General features: G+C 48.6%; 1 protein-coding gene and 1 non-coding gene across 3 annotated transcripts; one reads left to right on the forward strand and one right to left on the reverse strand.

Annotated features, from left to right (window-relative positions):
- Positions 1–7,631: 7,631 nt before the first annotated feature.
- LOC139180050 (small nucleolar RNA SNORD22) lies at positions 7,632–7,747 on the reverse strand. Its single transcript, XR_011564396.1, has one exon. It is a non-coding gene; the product is annotated as a small nucleolar RNA SNORD22 (small nucleolar RNA).
- Positions 7,748–8,732: 985 nt separating this feature from the next.
- PPRC1 (PPARG related coactivator 1) lies at positions 8,733–22,673 on the forward strand. Of its 2 annotated transcripts, XM_019988456.2 has the most exons (14): positions 8,733–8,928; positions 12,380–12,568; positions 13,057–13,203; positions 13,323–13,415; positions 13,538–16,442; positions 16,733–16,786; positions 17,595–17,652; positions 18,426–18,496; positions 19,467–20,190; positions 21,164–21,313; positions 21,422–21,488; positions 21,612–21,733; positions 21,975–22,126; positions 22,419–22,673. In XM_019988456.2, exons 1-14 carry the CDS (start codon positions 8,776–8,778, stop codon positions 22,520–22,522), a joined length of 4,989 nt encoding a protein of 1,662 aa, XP_019844015.2. In that variant the 5' UTR covers positions 8,733–8,775; the 3' UTR covers positions 22,523–22,673. The 2 variants fall into 2 exon arrangements, with proteins under 2 accessions (XP_019844015.2, XP_019844020.2); XM_019988461.2 differs by lacking the exons at positions 18,426–18,496; positions 19,467–20,190 and having other exon boundaries at positions 8,734–8,928.
- Positions 22,674–24,274: the final 1,601 nt, after the last annotated feature.

A 24,274-nucleotide genomic window follows, 5' to 3' on the forward strand; every position in this document is an offset into this window, starting at 1 on the left:
GAAGCCCCAACATTCCTCTTTCTTTCAAGGGTGAATCTGCTTTTCCATCAAAATGGTAATGATATGTCTTATTGATGTCTCTGTCCCCAGCACCTAACAAGGTGCCTATAGCCTGATATGTCATATAATATTTATCAAATGATTATAAGAATTCTGATAGGATTTGTCTTTCCCAGCTCCAACACATGACTCCTTCCCTTCTTGTCCATTTACCATCACTGTGACCATTTACCACTACCATCTCTTTCTCTGCTAAAACAGTTACTTAAAGTATATGAAACTCTTAGGAAATCTGTTAAATATGTAGAAGGCCCCATCCTCCTTAGCAGGAAATCTTACCTCTGGAGAAAGGGGATCTACGAGAATCTGAATTTTTAAAAAGTGCCTCAGGTGGTTCTTATGCATGCCAATATTTGGGAATACTTCCTTCAGAAAGGGTCCCTACCCTTTCAGAGCATTCTCACCAAATGGGTTGAAACCTATTCATTCATCTCTCTTTCCATAAGCAACTGCTTAGTACAGTGGAGGATAGGTTGTTAGGAACAGAGGAACCAAAGAAAACATAATGTACAACTACTCACTGTGCCCCTGGGCATACTATTTAACCCTCTCTTAGCCTCAAGTTCTTCCGCAGCAGAATGGGGACAATAATATCCCTACTTTAAAAAAATCCTCCTAGGGATATTGCAAGGAGACAGCAAGCTGAGGACTGTAAACCATTCCTCACAGGTGGGTTGTTTGGGTCTAAAAATAAAGCACTAAAAGGGATATTGCCTGAAAGTTTGCATCTCCCTGAAAGAGTAACTATAAACCAGGCATATTAATTATCTACTACTATGCAACAAGATACCCTCAACTTTAGCATCTTAGAATAACGAAATTTGTTGTCTACCACTTCAGTATTCTTGGGCTTCCCTGTGGCTCAGCTGATAAAGAATCCACCTGCAATGTGGGAGACCTGGATTCAATCCCTGGGTTGGGAGGATCCTCTGGAGAAGGAAATGGGTACCCACTCTCTAGTATTCTTGCCTGGAGAATTCCATGGACAGAGGAGCCTGGTGGGCTACAGTCCATGGGTTTGCAAAGAGTTGGACGCGACTGACACTTCTACTGAAAGTAATATATCATCACTTCTTCCTTATATTATTGGTCACACAGACCAATTCTGATACAGTTACGGCAGAGAACTACATAAAAGTATGAATAGGGATTTCACCCTCTGGTTCAGTGGCTAAGACTCGGTGCTCCCAGTGCAGAATGCCTGGGTTCAATCCCCAGTCAGGGGTCTAGATCCCTCATGCAGCAATTAAAAAAAAAAATCCAAAAAAATCCGGCATGCCACAAGAAAGATCCAGTGCAGCCAAATAAATTAAAAAAAAAAAAAAAAAAAAGTGTGAATGACAGGAGACAAGATTATTGGAAGCCATCCTGGGGGTTTTCAATGAGACCAGGTCTGGTGCTCAGTGTTTATAGGTCTGGAGGTTCAATTTAGGAAGTGAATCAGAATTCATCAGGTTCAGGAGACTGACTCACACAAATTAAATACACATGAAGCATTATCTTGGTGTTACTCTGTCTCTTTTCTAGAACTCCTTAGTTAAACTAGTTTTCCTTTTGAACACAAAAAAATGTGTTCTCACTTGAGAGCCCACGCACTGACTTTTCTTCTTATCACAGAATGCTCTTTGAATGGCTAGGTCTTTTTTGTGGTTCATGTCTTACTTCAAATATGTTCTCTTCCTTACATGAGCACACCATGTAAAAAAAAAAAAATTACCCCTTCTTATCTTTCACACTCTCCATCCCATTTATTTAATTCTCTTTCTCTCTTTTTGGCTCCACGCTCAACCTACAGGATCTTAGTTCACAATCAGGGATCGAACCTGTGCCCCCTGCACTGGGAGCATGGAGTCTAAATCATTGGACCACCAGGGAAGTCCCATCCCATTTATTTTCTGACAGCACTTCTGGCGCTCTGAAATTATTTTGACTCTTCATTTACTTGGAGATTGTCTCCCCACTAGAATGTGAGCTTTGTTAGGGAGGCTGTTTTTCATGTGTGTTGGTCTATTTTGTCATTCCTGTATCTCCAGTGCCTAAAACAGTGCCTGGCACATAGTAGGCATTCAATAAAACCAGAATGCTGACTTGTTAATTCACATTGAGAAATAGATGTTATGTGAATGGGGCATTTTGTCTCACTTGATCAACACACTTTATCCCCATAGAGAATGATACAGGAAGTCAATTATTATACTCAGATGAGTCTCTATTGAACATGGAGTCAGGCAAAGATGGAATTGGGCACCCAATGTTTGGCGGCCAGTGTCTCTGAGGTCTTCCTTCCTGGCCCTTAGGCCAGGAGACTAGTAGCCTGCCAAGGAGACTAGTAGCCACAACACCCCTGTCTAGGTGGTACTGGAGAGATACATTCTTATCTCTTTTAGTATATTCCATGCGTACACCCTATGTAGGTAAATATTGTTGTATCAGATGCTAAATAAAGCAAAAAGGGCACAACTTTCTACTTTTTAAAAAAACATTAATCTTCCCAAAGCCTTATCATCATAATATTGACCATAATTAGTGCCCAAATCACCAGCATTTGCAGCGCATCTATTAGAGGATGTTTCTTCTAAAGAGGAAGAATTGTGCACCCTGTATTGGTTCTTACTGATTTCTTATTGGCAAATTATTTCCAAGTTTATTGGAAATAAACTTTATTGTTGCCAGAACAGATTCACTTCACCCAAAAGAGTAATAAGAAACTAACTGAAAGGAAGTTGTATGAGTCTTTCCAGGCTTCCATAACAGGACACCACAGACTAAGTGGCTTAAAGAATAGAAATTTATTTTCTTACAGCTCTAGAAGTTGGAAGTTCAAGATCAGTCAGCTGGCAAGGCTGGTTTTTAGTGAGACCTCTTTCCCTGGCTTTCAGGTGTCTCTTTCTCTTCTGACACTGGACCTAGTGGATTAGACCCCCACTTTTATGATATCATTTACCCTTAATTACCTTCTTAAAGGCTCTGTCTCCAAACATATTGGGTGTGAAGCCCTTCAACATAACTTTTGCCCGTGGTGGTGGAGGGAACAATGAATATAATTCAGTCCATAATGAGAGCGCCTCTCCTTTCATGACTTTTTTTTGTGGGAATATGTGTTATTTTTTAGTTTTAAAATATTTGGGCTGAACCATGTGGCATGTGGGATCTTAGTTTCCCAACCAACCAGGGATAGAACCGGTGTTCCCAGCGGTGGAAGTGTGGAGTCCAACCACTGGACTTGCCAGGGAACTAGCTGGGAATGTGTATTAATACAGCCTTCCTAAAGGGCAATTTGACAATGTCCAAACAATACCCAGTTGTGGATGTGACTGGTGATAGAAGCAAGGTCCAATACTGTAAAGAGCAATATTGCATAGGAATGTGGAATGTTAGGTCCATGAATCAAGGCAAATTGGAAATGGTCAAACAGGAGATGGCAAGAGTGAACGTCGACATTCTAGGAATCAGTGAACTAAAATGGACCGGAATGGGTGAATTTAACTCAGATGACCATTATATCTATGACTGTGGGCAGGAATCCCTTAGAAGAAATGGAGTAGCCATCATGGCCAACAAAAGAGTCGAAAATGCAGTACTTGGATGCAATCTCAAAAATGACAGAATGATCTCTCTTCGTTTCCAAGGCAAACCATTCAATATCACAGTAATCCAAGCCTGTGCCCCAACCAGTAACGCTGAAGAAGCTGAAGTTGAACAATTTTATGAAGACCTACAAGACCTTTTAGAACTAACACCCAAAAAAGATGTCCTTTTCATTATAGGGGACTGGAATGCAAACGTAGGAAGTCAAGAAACACCTGGAGTAACAGGCAAATTTGGCCTTGGAGTACAGAATGAAGCAGGGCAAAGGCTAATAGAGTTTTGCCAAGAGAACACACTGGTCGTAGCAAACACCCTCTTCCAACAACACAAGAGAAGACTCTACACATGGACATCACCAGATGGTCAACAACAAAATCAGATTGATTATATTTTTTGCAGCCAAAGATGGGGAAGCTCTATACAGTCAGCAAAAACAAGACCGGGAGCTGACTGTGGCTCAGATCATGAACTTCTTATTGCTAAATTCAGACTGAAATTGAAGAAAGTAGGGAAAACCACTAGACCATTCAGGTATGACCTAAATCAAATCCCTTATGATTATACAGTAGAAGTGAGAAATAGATTTGAGGGACTAGATCTGATAGAGCGCCTGATGAACTATGGATGGAGGTTTGTGACATTGTACAGGAGACAGGGATCAAGACCATCCCCAAGAAAAAGAAATGCAAAAAGCAAAATGGCTGTCTGAGGAGGCCTTACAAATAGCTGTGAAAAGAAGAGAAGTGAAAAGCAAAGGAGAAAAAGATATAAGCATCTGAATGCAGAGTTCCAAAGAATAGCAAGGAGAGATAAGAAAGCCTTCCTCAGCGATCAATGCAAAGAAATAGAGGAAAACAACAGAATGGGAAAGACTAGCGATCTCTTCAAGAAAATTAGAGATACCAAGGGACTATTTCATGCAAAGATGGGCTCGATAAAGGACAGAAATGGCATGGACCTAACAGAAGCAGAATATATTAAGAGGTGGCAAGAATACACAGAAGAACTGTACAAAAAAGATCTTCACAACCCAGATAATCATGATGGTGTGATCACTCACCGAGAGCCAGACATCCTGGAATTCGAAGTCAAGTGGGCCTTAGCAAGCATCACTATGAACAAAGCTAATGGAGGTGATGGAATTCCAGTTGAGCTATTTCAAATCGTGGAAGATGATGCTGTGAAAGTGCTACACTCAATATGCCAGCAAATTTGGAAAACTCAGCAATGGCCACAGGACTGGAAAAGGTCAGTTTTCATTCCAATCCCAAAGAAAGGCAATGCCAAAGAATGCTCAAACTACCGCATAATTGCACTCATCTCACACGCTAGTAAAGTAATGCTCAAATTCTCCAAGCCAGGCTTCAGCGATACGTGAACCGTGAACTTCCAGACGTTCAAGCTGGTTTTAGAAAAGGCAGAGGAACCAGAGATCAAATTGCCAACATCTGCTGGATCATCGAAAAAGCAAGAGAGTTCCAGAAAAACATCTATTTCTGCTTTATTGACTATGCCAAAGCCACTGACTGTGTGGATCACAACAAACTGTGGAAAATTCTGAAAGAGATGGGAATACCAGACTACCTGACCTGCCTCTTGAGAAACCTATATGCAGGTCAGGAAGCAACACTTGGAACTGGACATGGAACAACAGACTGGTTCCAAATAGGAAAAGGAGTTTGTCAAGGCTGTATATTGTCACCCTGCTTATTTAATTTATATGCAGAGTACATCATGAGAAATGCTGGGCTGGAAGAAACACAAGCTGGAATCAAGATTGCTGGGAGAAATATCAGTAATCTCAGATATGCAGATGACACCACCCTTATGGCAGAAAGTGAAGAGGAACTAAAAAGCCTCTTGATGAAAGTGAAAGAAGAGAGTGAAAAAGTTGGCTTAAAGCTCAACATTCAGAAAACGAAGATCATGGCATCTGGTCCCATCACTTCATGGGAAATAGATGGGGAAACTGTGTCAGACTTTATTTTGGGGGGCTCCAAAATCACTGCAGATGGTGATTGCAGCCATGAAATTAAAAAACGCTTACTCCTTGGAAGCAAAGTTATGACCAAGGCAATGGCACCCCACTCCAGTACTCTTGCCTGGAAAATCCCATGGATGGAGGAGCCTGGTAGGCTGCAGTCCATGGGGTCGCTTTGAGTCGGACACGACTGAGCGACTTCACTTTCACTTTTCACTTTCCTGCATTGGAGAAGGAAATGGCAACCCACTCCAGTGTTCTTGCCTGGAGAATACCAGGGACGGTGGAGCCTGGTGGGCTGCCGTCTATGGGGTTGCACAGAGTCGGACACGACTGAAGCGACTTAGTAGCAGCAGCAGATAGTATATTGAAAAGCAGAGATATTACTTTGCCAACAAAGGTCCGTCTAGTCAAGGCTATGGTTTTTCCAGTGGTCATGTATGGATGTGAGAGTTGGACTGTGAAGAAAGCTGAGCGCCAAAGAATTGATGCTTTTGAACTATGGTGTTGGAGAAGACTCTTGAGAGTCCCTTGGACTGCAAGGAGATCAGCCCTGGGATTTCTTTGGAAGGAATGATGCTGAAGCTGAAACTCCAATACTTTGGCCACCTCATGAGAAGAGTTGACTCATTGGAAAAGACCCTGATGCTGGGAGGGATTTGGGGTGGGAGGAGAAGGGGACGGCAGAGGATGAGATGGCTGGATGGCATCACCAACTTGATGGACGTGAGTTTGAGTGAACTCTGGGAGTTGGTGATAGACAGGGAGGCCTGGCGTGCTGCAATTCATGGGGTCGAAAAGAGTCGGACATGATTGAGTGACTGAACTGAACTGAACTGACATTTTAAATGTATATACATATATATGGGGCTTCCCTGATGGCGCAGACGGTAAAGAATCTGCCTCCAATGCAGGAGACCTGGGTTCCATCCCTGGGTTGGGAAGATCCCCTGTAGAAGGGAATGGCTACCCACTCCAGTTTTCTTGCCTGAAGAATTCCATGGACAGAGGAGCCTGGCAGGCTATAGTCTATGGGATCACAAAGAGTCAGACACCACGAAGCGACTAAAACTTTCACATATATAGCCTTTAACTTAGCAAACTTCTTTAAAGGAAACTATTTCATAGAAAGAGTGTACAAATATGCAAAAAATAAAAAAGGTGAGGGAAGAATTCCCCAGCAGTCCAGTGGTTAGGACTTGCAGCTTTACTGCTAGGCTGGGTTCCATCCCTGGTCAGGGAACTAAGATACCATGGCAAAAAACAAGGAAAGATATATGTATAAGAATATTCACTGTAACTTAATTTGTAATAGTGAAAAACTAGGAATCACAAATAAAATTTAAATAATGATAATTATATTATATTATATATTCATTTGCAGGTGGATTCTTTACCAGCTGAGCCACAAGGGAAGCCCAAATATTCATTTAAATAATGATATATTCATTTAATGGAGCTGGTACTCAGATCTCAGTAAATATTGGTTAATGAATTGATTAAAAATTGGAAAAAAATACAACTGATTTTTGAAAATAATTTATTCCTCTGTTTCCCATGTTTAGAAGTCCTTATGTTCCCTCAGTTCCTTCTGGAACAAACTATGGACTAATATATTATCCCTAACACTTATTTTTAGGGAAAACCCTTAGGGGAGTTTCCTGGTGGTCAGGTGATTCCAGTGATTAGGACTCTAAGTTCTCACTGTGGGAGGGCCCAGGTTCAGTCCCTGGTTGGAGAACTAATATCCCCCAAGCCACTTAGCATGGCCAAAACCAAACCAAACTAGAACAAACCTCTTTTATTTAGAGAGGCTGAAATGATTATATGCTAATTAGAACAGCTAGGTTGTATAAAAAAGAACTTGAAAATTCCTTTTTGGTGTTCTCCAAGAGTTAGATTTCATTATACAGGCTTTTTCTTCAGGCCTGAAAAATAACATACAACTGATTTTTAACAAATAATTTATTGCCCCCTTTCCCATGTTTAGAAGTCCTTATGATTCCTCAGTTCCTTCTGGAACAAACTTTTCTCGTCTCCAGCCGGCCCCAGTGGGCTCACCTTTACAAACTCTGGGACTAGGACAGAAAGTAATGCTTGAATGCTTCTTCACTAGGACCTATACATTTTTATAATCACAGAAAGTGTGGCTGAATATATCCCAAAGGTGACAAGGTTTAAATCTGGGGGTTGTAATTTGGAGGCCAAGTATCTTACTTAAACAGTTTTGTACTCTTTGAAATGAATTTTAAACTTCTGTAATACAAAACTTAAAAATAGGAAAACAATATGAAGGAGATTCTAAATGCCAAATGAGTAAATAATAGAGATAGTTTTGGACTGTAGAAATTCAGGGAGGGCTCGAGTTTGGCTGGGGTGACCAAAAAGGCTTTCCAAGATAAAACAGAGCATCAAAGATGTTTTGACGCTCAAGTTTTCCACAGAGAAAAACAAAAGCAGGAGAATGCTTGTTGTCTTTGGAGGATAACAAGATGATCTGCAATAGCAGGCACTAAATTTGGCAATGAGGTGCCAGCGTGGGGCTCTGAGAGTAGCTCAGAGCCGACGCCGATAATGTGGTGTTTTAAGATTAAATTTGTGCCTGGCGTGCTGCAGTCCATGGGGTCGCAAAGAGTCGGACAAGTCTGGGCAACTGAACAAAATTAAACAAATTACCCTGCTGCAGTGTAGCAGGTGAGATTTAGCTCTTGAAGTGCGCGTGCCCACGAGGGGGTGCTGTTTCAAAACACAGGCCTACTTGGACTAAGGCAAAAGGAACGAGCAGCAGGTAAAACGTCAGACAAAGAGGGCGCTCCGACAGTTGGGCAGATTAAGAAAATAAAAAGATGAGCAAAAGGTAAATATCTCCTTCGCGCTCCGAAATTAGGTCCTCAAGCGCAACACAAAATCGTGCATTACCGAATGCCTGTACCACGTGCCCCTCAGGCTCTGCTGAATGCGACTACTACTCCCAGGCTCCCTCGCGAGGCCAGTGCCGTCTTCCCGGGTGCAAATCGATATCACCGCTCAGTCTTCTGGGATCCGTAGTCTTGCATGGTCTCTCGGGAGTTGTAGTTCCCTTCCCACAATCGGCTGGGCGAGGCGGCGCCGGCGATTAGAGCTGCGCTGGGTGTTCAGGGGCCAAGATGGCGGCGCGCCGGGGACGGAGAGACGGAGTCGCGCCGCCTGCGAGTGGGGGCCCCGGCCCCGACCCTGGTGGTGGAGTGCGCAGCAGCGGCTGGGGGAGTCGGAGCCAAGCACCATATGGCACCGTGGGCGGTGTGAGTGGCGGGGAGCAGGTGAGAGACTAGCGGGCGGCCCGCGGCTGGCTGCAAAGCGGCGTGTGCCGGGCGGTGACACGTGGACGCCACAGGAAAGGGAAGAAGCATTCGGGAGTCGATGCCGGGTGGCTGCGCGAGACTGGTTGGACCGAGTGGGTCTCGGTCGTTTGCTGGGGGATGTGCTGGCAGAAGCAGGATCCTTATGGCCATTGCTCCGGAACGCTGGAGGGGCAGAGCCGGGTGTCGGAAACCTGGCGCATGTGTATGGGGGTGATCAACCATTCAGACTTAAGAGTAATAGAGTAAGACCTTCCTCTAAGGATGCTGAGTCGCGGGTGCCTCTAGCACCGCGCCGCAGTGCCTTTTCGGAGCCACGTGGGGTGGGGGGAGTGATTTTCCCGGGAGAACTTGTCTGCTTCCCCTCCCCCTCTAGGCGGCCCCGACACCCACGTGGGTTGGGCCGGGGGCGGGGGGGCCGCGGGTCCACGTGGGGGCGGGGAGGGGATGTCCACGTGGCTCCCGCTCCAGGCTACCCGGCACCTGGTTTCGGCGCTGGAGCCGCACTGCCGGGAACTGGGTGTGTCTCAGCCGGTCCCGCCATCTCCGATCGGCGCTGGGGGCCCCTGACTGGGAAGGAAGGTTGGGACTGCTGGAATCAACTTTGCTCAGAACCTTGAAGGAGTTTTTTCCTTTTGCTTTGGCCCGCTTCGCCTCTCTACGACGGATGGTGAAGGACTTTCCAGATGTGCGTGTAGTCCTGCTGATGGCGGAGTGTGTTGGGAAGGGAAGAGGGCTGAGGTTGAAGGGCTGTGGAGTGAGCTAGTGGCGGCTTCTGTCCGACCGGCTTAGGGTGGCTTGTGAGTCACAGGCGCTGGCGTTTTGTTTGCTTGTAGTCCTGCCTCCTAATTCAAGGGGTATGGGAGGTATCAACATTTACATGTGGCAGGCTTAGGTAAAGAAAGGGAATCCTCACTTCCTCGCTTTTCCTCCAACATCTCTGGAGAAGGCAGCTAAGGCCTGTTCTGTGAATTGATATATAAATTGAGATGGTTTGTGTTTAAGCTTTTCTGGAATTTTTTCTGGGGATGACAAAAGTTGGAGGCGATTTGAGAACTATTCAACACTAGTTGAACGTTTATTGAGTGGGGGGGGAATTCTGTCATAATCTTTTTTTCTTGGTCTTCAGTTCTTTATCATCCTACTCTTCAACAGGGCTTCTTAAAAGTTCCCACCCAGAGTGGAGGTGGGCAAGACTTAGTTTGAACTGTTATCTCTCTCAAGCAATTAAGCTGAGTCCTTGAAAGCCTTTTTTTTTTTTTTTTTTTCGGTTTCTAGGTGGGAGTTGGGCTGCAGGCTGCCGGGTAATATCAGTTCTAGCAGAGCAATTCAGGCCTTGGAGGGGGAAGATGGCTTCTGGGGCTAACTTGGAAGCTGCCCACCCCCTCTTCTCTTATTTTCTCAGAGGCCACATGCTGTGGGGCTGGTGCTGCCCACCCCACCCCTTTGGGGGAGAGGCAGGAAGGATCTATGATCCAACTGTAATCCAAGTTAGGTGGTTATTTGGAATTGGAGAAGGTCTCATGGAGAGATTGTTCACCACAAATACACACAAAGATGAATATGTGGAAGCTAGTCCAGTTAGCCAGGTATTGAGATTCCATTATGTTCAAACATGGGATATTGTGGTAAATCACACATGGCCCCTGTCTTCCAGGATCCTATGTCTTCATCACGTTAGACAATAAATGATGATGAGGGAGACTAAAGGAAAGTGCATTATATTATATAATCAGCAGTAGTAATTTACCTTGCAGGGTCTGGGAAGAGACATTTTAAAGTGAGACTATGGGGGAGGGGGAAGGAGGAGCTTTCCTCCCAGGGAATAGTGGGTGAAGGCCTTGAGGTGGGAGAGAACATGGCTTATTGGAGAAACCTGTATGTCTGGTGTGGCCAGAGAGAGTGGTGAGAGAAGACACCCTGGAGGAGTCTGGTGGGTGATACCAGGACCACTGTAATCCACTGAAGGACTTAAACCTAATGCTGAGAGCAGGAAAATACCCTTGGACGGGACTAGGGAGGGTCTCAAGGATCAAATGTGTATTTTCAAGTTTGTAGCTGATTTTGAACCCTGCAGGGACAGTCTGGCTGTGGGAAAACCAGTTGGGGGTGGTTATTAAAGTTAAGAGATGCTGGTGGCTAACACTCTTAGCCTGGGCTTAGCCCCTCCATGATCCTTGGTACCCTGGGAGCTGTGCTGTTTGGGGGTTGGGGGGAGGGATGGGTGAGGTCAGATGAAGAGGGTGTTCTCTGACTGGGTTTCCAGTACCTGTCAGATGGAAGTGGTGACGAGTGGTTCGTAAAGCTGGGGTATCATCTTGGGATTCCAGCTTAATGGCTGGGTCAGGTAGGTGGCAAGGCAAGTTGAGGTGCAGCCTTTTTGCTCACCTAGAAGTGTTTGCTGAGGCAGGTGCTGTTCAGGTGCTATTTGTAATTATAGGATTGTGAAGGCCTGGGAGGAGTGAGTGCCTAAAACCTGCCACCTTTCTCTTCATCTTTGGGAGGCCTGGCCTCCTAAGTGTCCCTAGGTATCCTCTCCTCTCATTGGGAATTGTAACTCTGGCTTGATTGGGAAGGTAGGGAGGGTGCATCACACCTGTTGCTTTTTTTCTTTTGGAAGAGGTACCGAGTTTCCCTTTGCTGCCAGAGGAGAGGGGAGACTGGCTCGTCCACTTTTGTTCCTCTTCTCCGGCCTTTGCATCATCTATAGTTTCTTCTAGGGGAGATAACTCTACCCCTGGCCTCCCCAGCCCTTCCAGGCACTTCTAGCCCTGCCCACACCCACACTCTTTGACAGGCCTGGGCTGGCGGCTCCCTGCCTGACGAGGCTGAAGATGTTGCTCCTTCTCAGGGAAGAGATGGGGTGGGGCTTGCCTGTCCACAGAATCAAGCTTTCTCTTCTTTTGCTCTGACTGGGCAGGGAAGAGACTTTTCCCTTGCAACTACCTTTGAGAGGTTGGGTGACACACTATAGTGCCTTCAGCACAGAAATTGGAAATAAATGTGACTGTCACTCATGGTGGTTGAGATTAGGATTTGAGCTAAGCAGAGAACAGAGGCGTAAGTGGGATTTGAGGGAGGTAAGCTGGTTGTCGCTGGAATCGCTGGCCTGCTGACCTCCTGTCCTTCGGTGTGTTCCTCAGAATATCTGTCTTCATCATTGCCAGCAGATGACTCTTCGGAACAATCTTGGTACTTTTGAGGTTTTTACTCCCCAATTTATCAATTTCTCAGGCTCCAAGTATTTCTAGATGGAGTCTAACTTTTTTTTGCCCAGCAAGTCCAGAGGCGTGGCTGTAGTGGGGCTCCTGCTGAGTCCGAGGCCACTGGCGGAGGGCTGGGCACCTGGTTTACAGAGTGTGTCAATAGCTGCCCAGGGGGCCTTTCTAACCTTATCCTTTTTTTGCCCCAGGCACTGCTGCAGGAGGAGGGCGATGATTCTGGCTTTGTCAGTCTGTCTCGGCTGGGCCCCTGTTTGAGGGACAAGGACCTGGAGATGGAGGAGCTGATACTGCAGGATGGGGCGCTGCTGGGGACCATGCACAGCTATATGGATGCCTCTCTCATCTCCCTCATTGAAGATTTTGGTAGCCTTGGAGAGGTGAGCTGGGGCTATGACTTCCAGAATCTTGATTCCTGGATACTCAACCTGAGTCCTTGAAGTGTGTTTTTATTTCTAGGTGAGACATGGGCTGTGTCCCAGGTAAAAGTATGCCATGGAAGACTTAATATAGTCCACAGCCTTTCTCCCTGCCTGGGCCCCTGACTTACATGTCCAGAGGGTTCTAATCTTTGTCTTGAGTCCAGTTCCAGCTTAGTCAAGGGCTGTCTACTGAACATCCCACATCTTAACTGAGGGTGGAGAGAGTATGAAACAAACTCAAGACTCAATTTTGACAGGTCTCTTGATACTAGAGAAGTGGTGGATGGTAGTAAATGAGATTGGAACCCATGCTCCCTGGTGCTCGTGTCTCTTTCTGGCAAATTTAGCTGAATTGAGCCCAGGAGAGGGATTCTTCTGGCATCTAGTCTTTCTCAGTGGCTTGGTTAGGATGGTGGTGGTACCTTCCTATTGTCTTTCCTGAACAGAGCAGATTATCTCTGGAGGACCAGAATGAAGTGTCACTGCTCACAGCTCTGACGGAGATCTTGGACAATGCAGATTCTGAGAACCTATCTCCATTTGACAGCATTCCTGACTCGGAACTGCTCGTGTCACCTCGGGAGGGCTCCTCTGTAAGTGTGGGACACGGGGAAGAGGTGTGTGGTTGGTGCAAAGGTTAGAACCGCGTCCGTGGGCCTACTCATCAAGTTCTGAAACACAGACTCATCTCAGGTCTTTTTCTCCCTTTTAGCTGCACAGGTTGCTCAGCCTCTCTCGGACACCCCCAGAACGTGACCTCATCACCCCAACTGACCCACTGGGGCCCAGCACAGGCAGTAGTAGAGTAAGTGGGGCAAGCCTGCCCTAGGGAGCCTCATAGACTCCCGGGGGGGAGGAATATGTGGGGACAGGCCTGAAAAATATATTCCTGGAGAAAACGTCTATGTCTTGTTTTCTATCCTGTAGGTTGAGATGGCGCTCGCAGATCCCCCTTGGGACTTCTCTCCACCTTCCTTCTTGGAGACCTCCTCCCCTAAGCTTCCTAGTTGGAGACCCCCAAGGTCAAGAACCCGCTGGGGCCAGTCCCCTCCTCCCCAGCAGCGTAGTGATGGGGAGGAAGAGGAGGAACTGGCTGGCTTCAGCAGTGAGATGCTTGCTGGGGAGCTTAACAACTCTGTGAGCAGCATCCCAGACTTCCCCATGCACCTAGCCTGTCCTGAGGAGGAAGAGAAAACAGCAGCAGCAGCAGAGATGGCAGTACAGGCAGCTGGAGACGAGAGCATCTCCTCCTTGAGTGAGCTGGTGCGGGCCATGCACCCGTACTGCCTACCCAACCTCACCCACCTGACGGCGCTCGAGGATGAGCTTCAGGAGCAGCCAGATGACTTGACACTGCCTGAGGATTGTGTGGTGCTGGAGATTGTGGGTCAGGCGGCCACAGCTGGCAATGACCTGGAGATCCCAGTTGTGGTGCGACAGATCCCTGCTGGCCCCCAGCCTGTGCTCCTGGATGACACACTAGAGGTCAGTCCAGCCTTGCAGCTGCTCATGCCATCACTAGAGGTGGAGACAGAGGTTGCTGTTCCCAAGGAAACCCTCTGCCCTGAGGATGAGGGCTTGTCACTGGACTCAAAGGAAAAGTTGGAGGCAGCCTCCATGTTGGAGCCCAGGGAGGTCATGGAGCCAGTGGCGCCCAAGGGGCCTCAGAACCCACCAGCCAACGCCATGCTAAGTTCCCAGAGGGCTCGAAAGGGCAGGAGGAAGAAGAGCAAGGCGCAGCCAGCTGCCTGTGCAGAGGGCTACACCAGGAGGCTGAGGTCGGCCTCTCGTGGGCAGTCTACAGCTGTTCCAGAGGTGACCTCTCAGGGAGGCAGCCTGCCTCAAGAGGACCTTCAAAGAGAGGTTGGGCCTCCTCATGGTAGAGGGAAGCCCCGGGCTTGGGCTCGGGCCTGGGCAGCTGCCTTGGAGAAACCCAGCTCTGCGAACTTGGAGAGCAGTACTGAGCAAGCTAGTCCTGCTAAAGAAGATCCTGTAGACCTCTGCCCCAGCCTGGTTGACCCTATCCAAGCCAACCCTGTTTCAACGCATCTCTCACTGGTTGACTCTGCTCAAGCTGACCCCATGCCACTTGACTCTCTTGAAGCTGATTCCACTGTAGTTGACCCTGGTCCCACTGCGACTGACACTGAACCTGTTGACCCTGTGCTGACTAACATTGCTTCAGCGAACTCAGAGCTGGTTGAACCCCTCCCAGCTGATCCAGTCCTGGCTGACACAGCAGCAGCTGACCCTACAGTGGTTGTTCCCATCTCAGACAACTTGTCTCCAGTTGACCCTGTCCTGGTCAAGTCAGTACAGGTTGACTCTGTTCCCAATGACCTGTCTCCAGTTGACCCTGTACTAGTTAAGTCTAGGCCAACTGATCCCAGACGTGGTGCAGTATCATCAGCCCAGAGGAATCCAGGTGCCCAGCTCCTCCTGGAATCAGAGTCTTCAGAGCCCCCAAAGGCCAACAGTCCTGAAGTCAGGGAGGTTGTAGGTCCTCTGAAGGGAGAAACTGGTACCAGTACCACAACCCAGGAAGTCAGGCCTCGGCCTCTTAGCCTGTCTGAGTACCGGCGACGAAGGCAGCAGCGCCAGCCAGAGGCCGAAGAGAGGACCCCTCAGCCTCCAGCTGGGAAGTGGCCCAGCCTCCCAGAAACTCCCACAGGGCTGGCAGACATCCCTTGTCTTGTCATCCCTCTAGCCCCAGCCAAGAAGACAGCTCCACAGAGAAGTCCTGAGGCGGCTCCTGAGGCTTGCTTTGGGTCTGTGGGCCCCAGCCCTGCCTCCCCTAGTCCTGAGCCACCTGCGACCAAACCTATGGCCTCAGCTCCTACTGAGCAGGTGCCATCCCAAGAGAAACTGCTGCCAGCACGACCGCTACCTCCTGCTGTGCAGCCCATGCCCCCCACAATGCCCACTGCTCTGCCTTTTCCCACGGGTGGGCTGGGCATGACTCCTGCGCTGCCCCTTCCCACAAATGGGCAAGCTGTGCCCAATCTGCCCCCACCACCCCTGCAGCCTCCTAGTGTTCCGATGTCTCTGGGGCCAGTGCCACCTGATCCCTATACTCACTATGCCTCTGTGCCACCCTGGCCTTGTTATCCTCCCGTGTCCCCTTCTGGCTATCCTTGCCTGCCCCCCCCACCAACGGTGCCCCTAGTGTCTGGTACTCCAGGTGCCTTTGCTGTGCCCCCCACTTGCAATGTGCCTTGGGTACCTCCTCCTGCCCCAGTCCCACCTTATAATTCCAACTGTACCTATGGGCCCTTGGGATGGGGCCCAGGGCTGCAACACCCTCCATTCTGGCCTGCTGTTCCTCCACCTCCATTGCCTCTAACCTCAGTTGGAAGAGCTGTCCCCCCACCCAAGGTGGAGCCTGGTGGCATCCCAGCTGGCTCTCCTGAAAGTGTGCCAGCTGTGCCGATGGCTCCTCCCCTCAGTCTTGGGGCAGCTGGCCAGGGAGCTCCACAGACAGAGCCCACCAAGGTGGAGGTCAAGCCAGTGCCTGCATCTCCCCATCTGAAGCACAGGGCATCCTCCCCGGTGCACAGCCCGCGGATCAAGGCTCCACCGTGTGTGTCTGCTGAGAATGTGGCTGTTGAGGAGCCTGCATCAGAGAGGCTAAAGCCTGAGCTGCAGGAGACTAGGCCCAAGGAGAAACCACCCTCTCCTGTTGCCAAGGCTGTTCCCACACCGGCACCAAGGCAGAGCACTACCACCAAACTGCCTGTTGTCCACCCAGCCCGTCTAAGGAAACTGTCCTTTCTACCTACCCCACGTACCCAGGGTCCTGAGGCCGTGGTGCAGGCTTTCATCAGTGAGATTGGTGAGTGCCACACAGTTCAGTTGGTGTGAAGAATGGCGTGGGAATTGTGTGAGGAGTGTCTTCCATAAAACAGGATAAGCCTCAATGGGGCTGGCCTTTGTTAGAATTCTTGAGAGAGAAAAGTCTGGTTGGTTTGATTCTCTTTCTCTGGGAGTGTGGCTCCCCTGGTTTATTTAAAACAGTGGGCAGGGGGTGCATAAGGAGAGAAGCGAGGTGTTTTGGAAGTTTTGGGACCTGTGTTCTCAGTGGATAGGGGTAGGTTTCCAATCCTGTGTTGTGTGCTTCCACAGGAATTGAGGCGTCGGACCTGTCCAGTCTGCTGGAGCAATTTGAGAAATCAGAAGGTGAGGAAACCCTTTTTGTTGATGTTTCTTTTGGGCCCAGCCCTGTAGTTGCTTAAACTGGGAGGAGGGAGAAGGGGAGTCTCTGCCACTAGAGTGGCCCCCTAATTGGAATGGGAAGACAATCCCATTGATGGCAGTCCAAGCCAGGGAGAGGGTACAGCATGACAAGAACTATAAAGAGTGGATGGATGGGGAGATCCAAGTAAATTGGGGACATTTTTCTAGAGGGAATTAGTTCTCCAGCTGAGCCTTGGAAGACTGGAATTCAGAGAGCCTGCATGTGGTGAATAAAGGCAGAGGTGCAGGAAAGGTCACATATGGTGTATTTGAAAGGCAGTGGCTAGTTCAGCTTCTCAGTACAAGTGTGGATCTAGGTGCTGCAGAGGATGATGCTATGTCGTGTTCTCAAGGAGCTTATGATCTGACTGGGGAGAGGAATCTGCAGAAATGACTCCTGAATTGACAATAGGTATCTGTAGAACAAGGCAAAGTACAAGTGTAGATCAAGAGTAGCTTATAAGACTAGCAAGTTAATAAGGTGGATTATATAGAATCTGGAATGCTAGACTTAGGAGTTGGGACTCCGTCTCAGATTCGGTGGAGTGTGTGCTTGTTTTTAAGCAGAAGAGACATAATTAAAAATAGTTTTTGGATACCCACTGGAGGAGAATGGATATCTTTGGGGAGACCCCAACGGAGTATGTAGGCAAAATGGATTTTTCTCCTTTGCGTCTTAAAGCCAGCGTTTCTGTGCCTCCTCAGTATGGAACATCTGGTTGGGCTTTTAACTAGTATGGTTTCTTTGCAGCCAAAAAGGAGTGCCCTCCCCCGGCTCCTGCTGACAGCCTGGCTGTAGGAAACTCAGGGTAAGTATGGGGACATGAGTGAGTTACCCTACAGCTGTTGGTCAGCAGCCGGCCGGCGCTCCAGGACTGTCAACTGGATGCCTCTGTTAAGGGACATTTAGTCAGCTCTAAAGTCTTTCCCTGTTTCACACCCTCAGCTCAGCCCATCACTACTGAGCATTGTCTTGGGTGATACGTAGGAGGATATATATGAACCATCCTCTGGCTGATTCCAGTCTGGGGTTTCAAATGGTGATGCCTTTTATGTTCTGGCGAGTTGTGTTTTTGGGGGTTTCTTTCCTTTATTTAACAGGCTTTAAGGTTGCTCAAAACACTGCTGATGTTATAAGAAAAAATGGGGGAGGATGTTCATGGCTAGGGCTCCCTGACTCCTTGGAGGACACAGGTGTCCTGGACCTCCTTGTTCCCCAATCTTCCAGTACCAAGAGGCCTTTTTTTTTTCCCCCCCATGTTCATGATACCCCGTCCTCTTCTGCCAAGCATATTTTCCTCCACATTGATTTTGGGTTGGTTTGAGCTGGGCACAAGAGGCTCCTGGCTTGGAGGAGGTGGGGGGTATCAAGGTCATAGTCAGCCTGCCTCCAGAAATTGGACAGAGCTGAGACCCAACTTACATAAAGTTCAGTCACTAAGACCCTTTTTGTGCTGGAGGAGAATGATTGGGACAGTTTGTGCCCCCATTCCTCTCTGCACGTCCCCCTTTCCTGTTGCTTCATGAGGAAAGCAGATGTTGAGGAGGCAATGAACCAGGCTTTCCCTTTTCCCCCCGCCAGCAGCGTTGACACTCCCCAGGAGAAGAGGCCCCTAGACCGGTTACAAGCCCCAGAACTGGCCAACGTGGCAGGTGGGTTCAGGGTGGGGAACTCTGCCTTTGATTAGTTTAAGCAGCAAATGTTTGTAGAGCCCGCTCTGCAGTAAGTGTGTGTAGATGTTGGGGATACGGAAATCTGATCGTCGTCCTCGAGGTTCTCACAGTCCAGGGGGCAGATGTGTAAACAGATGAGCACGTCGAGTATCAGAGGTTGTGTGTCAAAGAAACCCATTTGGTTTACAGTGGGGTCTGAAGAGGGACTGTCAGAACAGGGTTATACAGAAGGTAATCCTCAAATTGGAGGCTTGAGAAAATCCCTGACACCAGGGGCATTTGAGGTTGTTGGAACAGCTTGAGTGAACTGAAGAAACAGAGCCAGCCTGGTATTGGTATGTTTTGGGAAATGGTGAGTGGTTCGTTTTGGCTGGAGTGTAGTGGCTGATCAGGGTGGTGGGCAGAGCTCAGAAGAGAGAAAGCTGGGGTGTTAAGTAGGAGGCCAAGTTATGGGAACTTGGCCATGTTAAGCTGGTTGGACTTGATATTGTACGTTGAAGAAGCAATTGAAAAAGCCTTACCAGTTTGGTTTTAGAGTGCTTCCTCCAGCGGGAATGTAGAAGACAGGTGGACAGGTGTGTTGCTCGAGGTAGGAGATTATTAGATGATTACATGAGTTCAGGGAAAATGCAGCCAGGAAGTCAGTCAGTGCCATGGTCAGGGGGTGAGTCTAAGAAGGAAGAGGTAGAACAGACAGGACCTGGCCACCAGCTGGGTTTGGGCAATGAGAGGTTCAGGAGGACTCTAGCTAGTTGGGTTTCTGTTGCTGGTCTCCAAGATGGGGAGCTCATGGGACGGAGCAGTTGTAACAGTGGGAGAAGTTGGGCTGCTGATCAGTGTTAGTACACTTTGTGAAATGAAGTGGGAGTCTCTGGAGCCTGTATACACAGTGTTCAGAAGTGTAGAATCGGATCTCATCCTGCTATCTCCATCCTCCCTCCCCTCACAGGGCTCACCCCTCCAGCTACCCCTCCCCATCAGTTATGGAAGCCCCTGGCTGCTGTCTCTCTGCTGGCCAAAGCCAAATCTCCTAAGTCCACCGCCCAGGAGGGAACCCTGAAGCCTGAAGGAGTTACAGAGGCCAAACATCCAGCTGCAGCCCGCCTCCACGAAGGGGTCCGTGGCCCTAGTCCAGTCCATGTGGGCTCTGGGGACCATGACTATTGTGTTCGGAGCAGGACCCCCCCAAAAAAGACGCCTGCCCTAGTCATTCCAGAGGTGGGCTCCCGATGGAACGTCAAACGCCATCAGGATATCACCATCAAGCCTGTCTTGTCCCTGGGCTCAGTCACCTCTGTGCCTCCAGGCACAGCTGCCTCCCAGAAGCCACTTGATCACAGGACTAGCAAAGAGCAGGCAGATCCCCAAACTCCTTGCCTTGCCCCGTCTGCCTTGCTATCCCCTGAGGCCTCACCCTGCCGGAATGACACGAACACTAGGACTCTCCCTGATCCCTCAGCCAAGCAGCAGTCAGTGCGCTGTTATCGAAAAGCCTGCAGGTCAGCCAGCCCCCCAAGCCGGGGCTGGCAAGGCCGCCGTGGCCGCAGCAGCCGTTCTGTGAGCTCTGGGTCCACCCGGACCAGCGAAGCATCTTCCTCCTCATCCTCATCGTCGTCTTCCTCATCCCGATCCCGGTCCCGGTCCCTCTCCCCCCCACACAAGAGGTGGCGAAGGTGAGCTCTGATGGCCTGTTAGGTTCTCTCCACTTTGGAAGTTCTCTCCTCTGGCTTACTCTGAAAGCTTTTGCACATTGAGTTTGATGAACTTTCAGGCACTAAGGCTTTTCTATTTCTGTCTTTGGCTTTTGTCTTCTTCCCTTTTCCTGGATTTGAAGGAGGCAAGCTGTGAAAAGATAGCTTCTGTCCCCTGTTAGAGATTGGGATATCTCTCAGATCTCCTGCTTCCTAGAGACCTGCCTTGGGAGAAACCGTTAGGGTTTGGTCTTGACCATGTTGATTCCTTTGCACTGTATCAGTCCTTATTTCTTGTATTTTTCCGGTAGATGTGGGATGGTGGGCTAGTGGGTTGTTAATGGCAAATAATCCTTCCTTTAATCATCTGTTGAGGAAAGAGTCTGGTGTCCTTTGGGTGTCATTGTGGCCTCATATTTTTGGGAGTACCTTTTTCTCTATAATAGACCCAAATTTTTGCACTTCATTAGTGAAGAATTCTTGGTTTTTGATGGTGAAGCTTATCTTCAGGTATGTCATCTACTACAGATCTAGCACAGTCACCTCCCCTTATGCCATAATCATAGTACTCCTGTGAGACATGAGGCGAGCAGGATTCCAGAGATATGGGCCTGCCCGTCCTCCCACTTCTCCCTTACACCCCCGATCCCCCGGCTCATTGTAATACCTAGGGCCCAGCCCTTTATCTCTGAGTCTCTATTGTTTTTATTCTTTCTGACTTGTTAGATATTCTTTTTAATTGCATAATTGACAATAAATAAGATCAATGCCCAGATACTCTAGAACATGTAAAGTTCACAAGGTTCTCAGTTTGCTTTTCTTCTGCACCTCCTCTGCTTTTCTCTGCCTTTGGTCCTGAGCTTCCTGACAGGGAGGCGGGGCTGGGGCCAAGGTGAGGTAAGTGGATGATACCTGTACTCCTCCCATCATTTCTGTGTGATCTTTTGTTCTCTAGGTCCAGTTGCAGTTCCTCTGGACGTTCCCGGAGATGCTCTTCCTCTTCCTCCTCCTCATCTTCCTCCTCATCTTCCTCCTCCTCATCATCTAGTTCCCGAAGCCGGTCCCGCTCTCCATCTCCTCGCCGGAGAAGTGACAGGAGGCGGCGGTGAGTATGTTTTCAGGGAGTTGGTACATTTGGGGTGCAAGAGCCTAAGAGTTGAGACTTGAGCTGTCTAATATCTAGGGGGCTGACAGCACCTTTTTCTCTTGGCAGGTACAGTTCTTATCGTTCACACGACCATTACCAAAGGCAGAGAGTTCTGCAGAAGGAGCGTGCAATAGTGAGTAGAGGAACAGGTCCTAGGAGGAGAGGGCTTGTCCCTGAGCCATGACATGAGCTCACAGAGCCATCTGCAGCTATGGCTTTGGCTCATGGTGTGTTAATTTTCCTTGACCCAACATAGGAAGAAAGAAGAGTGGTCTTCATTGGGAAGATACCTGGCCGCATGACTCGGTCAGAGCTGAAACAGAGATTCTCTGTTTTTGGGGAGATTGAGGAGTGCACCATCCACTTCCGTGTCCAAGGGTGAGGTTGGGCCCTAAGGTCAGGATGTCCTTCCTGTCCCATTATCTGTCTCAGTGCTTTGTCTTTCCTGATTGCTCTGGTGTGCTGGGCAGTGTAGGACACCTTCATCTCTACAGTTAGAGGGTTGGCCATTTGGGGAATGAGAAGAACCTCTCCAGTCCCTGTACCCTGGGGAGCTATCTCTTCTCCATGGCATGTGCCCAAATAGCCATCTCAGCCTCTGTCTCACCCTCCCTTCCAGTGACAACTATGGCTTCGTCACTTACCGCTATGCCGAGGAGGCATTTGCAGCCATCGAGAGTGGCCACAAGCTGAGGCAGGCTGATGAACAGCCCTTTGATCTCTGCTTTGGGGGCCGCAGGCAGTTCTGCAAGAGAAGCTATTCTGATCTTGGTGAGTGGAGGGAGGCCCTGAGCCTTTGGTATACTCCATCTCCTCCCTGGAAGAGTCCCCAGCCTTTTGAGAAGGGGGTTTAGTAAGACAGACTTGTCTTCCTGTGACACATGAAGGGCTTAAAGGGTAGGATGAGAGGAGAAATGGGGGCTTTCCTATCTTTTGACTTAAAATTCAGGAGATTTTAGCTCCATCCATTATAGATAAGAGAGGTAGCTGGCCATTTGAGGACCCTGTGGTTGGGAGGTGTACTCAAAGAGACCTTGATGTTTGTCTCTCTCTACCTTTGTAGACTCCAACCGGGAAGACTTTGACCCTGCTCCTGTAAAGAGCAAATTTGATTCTCTTGACTTTGACACATTGTTGAAACAGGCCCAGAAGAACCTCAGGAGGTAACCCTGGGCCCTTCTCCCCCATCCCCTTTTCTTTGGAGGTGCCCAACCTCCTCCATTCCCCTCCCCCAGTCTAGGGGAGAGAGCTGCTAGCGAGGAGATGACTGTTTTCTAAAGAAATGGAAAAAAGTGAAATAAAAATGTAATACATCAGATTTTAAGTGGTATTTGTTTTTTATAATAGGCTTTGAAACACATTAACTTGCATTCCTGTGTAAGATGGATGGGGTTGAGGGGTTCCCCCAGTGCAGACTAATAAACATGAACTAGAGAGAACTGCCAAGTGCTGTTGTGCTTTTTTCTATGGTGCTGGTGCCAGAGAAATCACTTTTCCTCTCTGAACCCAACAGGGACATTCCTACTTCCATTTGATTCCTAGGACCCCTCTTCAGTTAGGTGCTGAATCCTACTGGACTTGAAACTGCTCTTCAGGAGTCTAGTAGGTGAAATCAGTCATCTAGGGCAGTGCTTCTCAGACTTTGAAAGGGTAGCTAAATCTGTAGATCTTTTAAAAATGCAGATTCTGAGTTATGGGGTAGGCCTTGAGGTTCTGCATTTCCAACGAGCGTGGTGCCATTGGTCCGGCAAAGAATTTGAGTATCAGGGACCCAGAGGAAGTTCACACCTGTTGTAAATACAGGTTTTTGAAACTGAGGCTTGTGTGTACCATAGCTTGAGCACAATGCTTGGCATTCAGCAGGTGCTCAGATATTTAAAGAATGCATGCAGGTGAATAGACCTTTGGGAAAGAGGGACAAGGAGGAATTATACCAAGGACAGGGGAATGCCTATTTTGAGAATGGCAAATAAGTGTGTCCTTTGAGAAAGTGAACCCTTACCTCCGGGAGGGGCATGAAAGAGAAATAGTCCAGGGGTAGTAGACAGGGTGCTATCTGCTACTGTGAACTGAAATATGGAGAACTTGAATTAACTTGATTGGCCTGGGCATTGATTGATAAATCTGAGTACTCATGACAAAGAGAGAGGCAGTTGAGGGGTTTTCTAGTTCTTCCACAGGGAGGATTCATAGTGTGGACTGTGACCCAGGAGGTAGAAGGGTTATTTTCAGGATTATCCGTTTGAAGAGATTGCTGCTGTTGCTCGGGTTTATTGCACATCCCCTTTTTCCCTTCATGAAGCTGACCTGAAGCTGTGTAAATAAGGGAGGGTAGACTTGTCTCATGGGCAAGTCAAGATTGAGGTGGACAGTTTTGAAGATCAGCAGCTCACCACTACCACAGATAATCTGAAGGGCCCTCGGTAATGGAGTTGGGAGTGCAGAGATTGGGGTGGTATTTTGAGAAAGGGCCTTCCAGGGTGTTGAAGTGAAGATGGAGAAGAGTGGGAATCCACTGGCAGAGCGAATAGGAGACGGTGGGATATGTGACCAAGTTTAGAAAATTCAAGGTCAGCTCAGGCCCGCCGACCCACGCCTTACTCTGATACCTGAATGCTAGCGGCGCGGGTAACTGCTGCACTGAGAAAGGTGGCTCCAGAAGGCAGGCAAGGCGCGGGAAGTCTGAAGCTTTCCCGCCGCCACCAAGGGCGTGACCTCTGACGTCAGGGCTCCGCCTTCACAAAGCAGAACGGCGGGCTCCGCCCTTCCAAGATGGCGACACTCGTGGGACCGGAAAGCGTTCATGGATTTCGCCTTTACCCTGTCTCCGAGAGTGCGCCCGCCCCTTCCGGCGTGCCCCGCGCGGCGCGAGGACGTTGCCGGGATCCTCCCCTAGCCCGCCTCTTCCGGTTTCTTGAG

The sequence above is a fragment of the Bos indicus genome, chromosome 26 (genome assembly GCF_029378745.1).
Source record: "Bos indicus isolate NIAB-ARS_2022 breed Sahiwal x Tharparkar chromosome 26, NIAB-ARS_B.indTharparkar_mat_pri_1.0, whole genome shotgun sequence".
Classification (NCBI taxonomy): domain Eukaryota; kingdom Metazoa; phylum Chordata; class Mammalia; order Artiodactyla; family Bovidae; genus Bos; species Bos indicus.

Coding starts and splice junctions, on each gene's coding strand:
- PPRC1 (XM_019988456.2), top strand. CDS start 8,776: ATGGCGGCGCGCCGGGGACGGAGAGACGGAGTCGCGCCGCCTGCGAGT. Junction 8,929..12,379: donor GTGTGAGTGGCGGGGAGCAG/GTGAGAGACTAG, acceptor TTTTTGCCCCAG/GCACTGCTGCAGGAGGAGGG. Junction 21,314..21,421: donor AGAAGTGACAGGAGGCGGCG/GTGAGTATGTTT, acceptor TTCTCTTGGCAG/GTACAGTTCTTATCGTTCAC.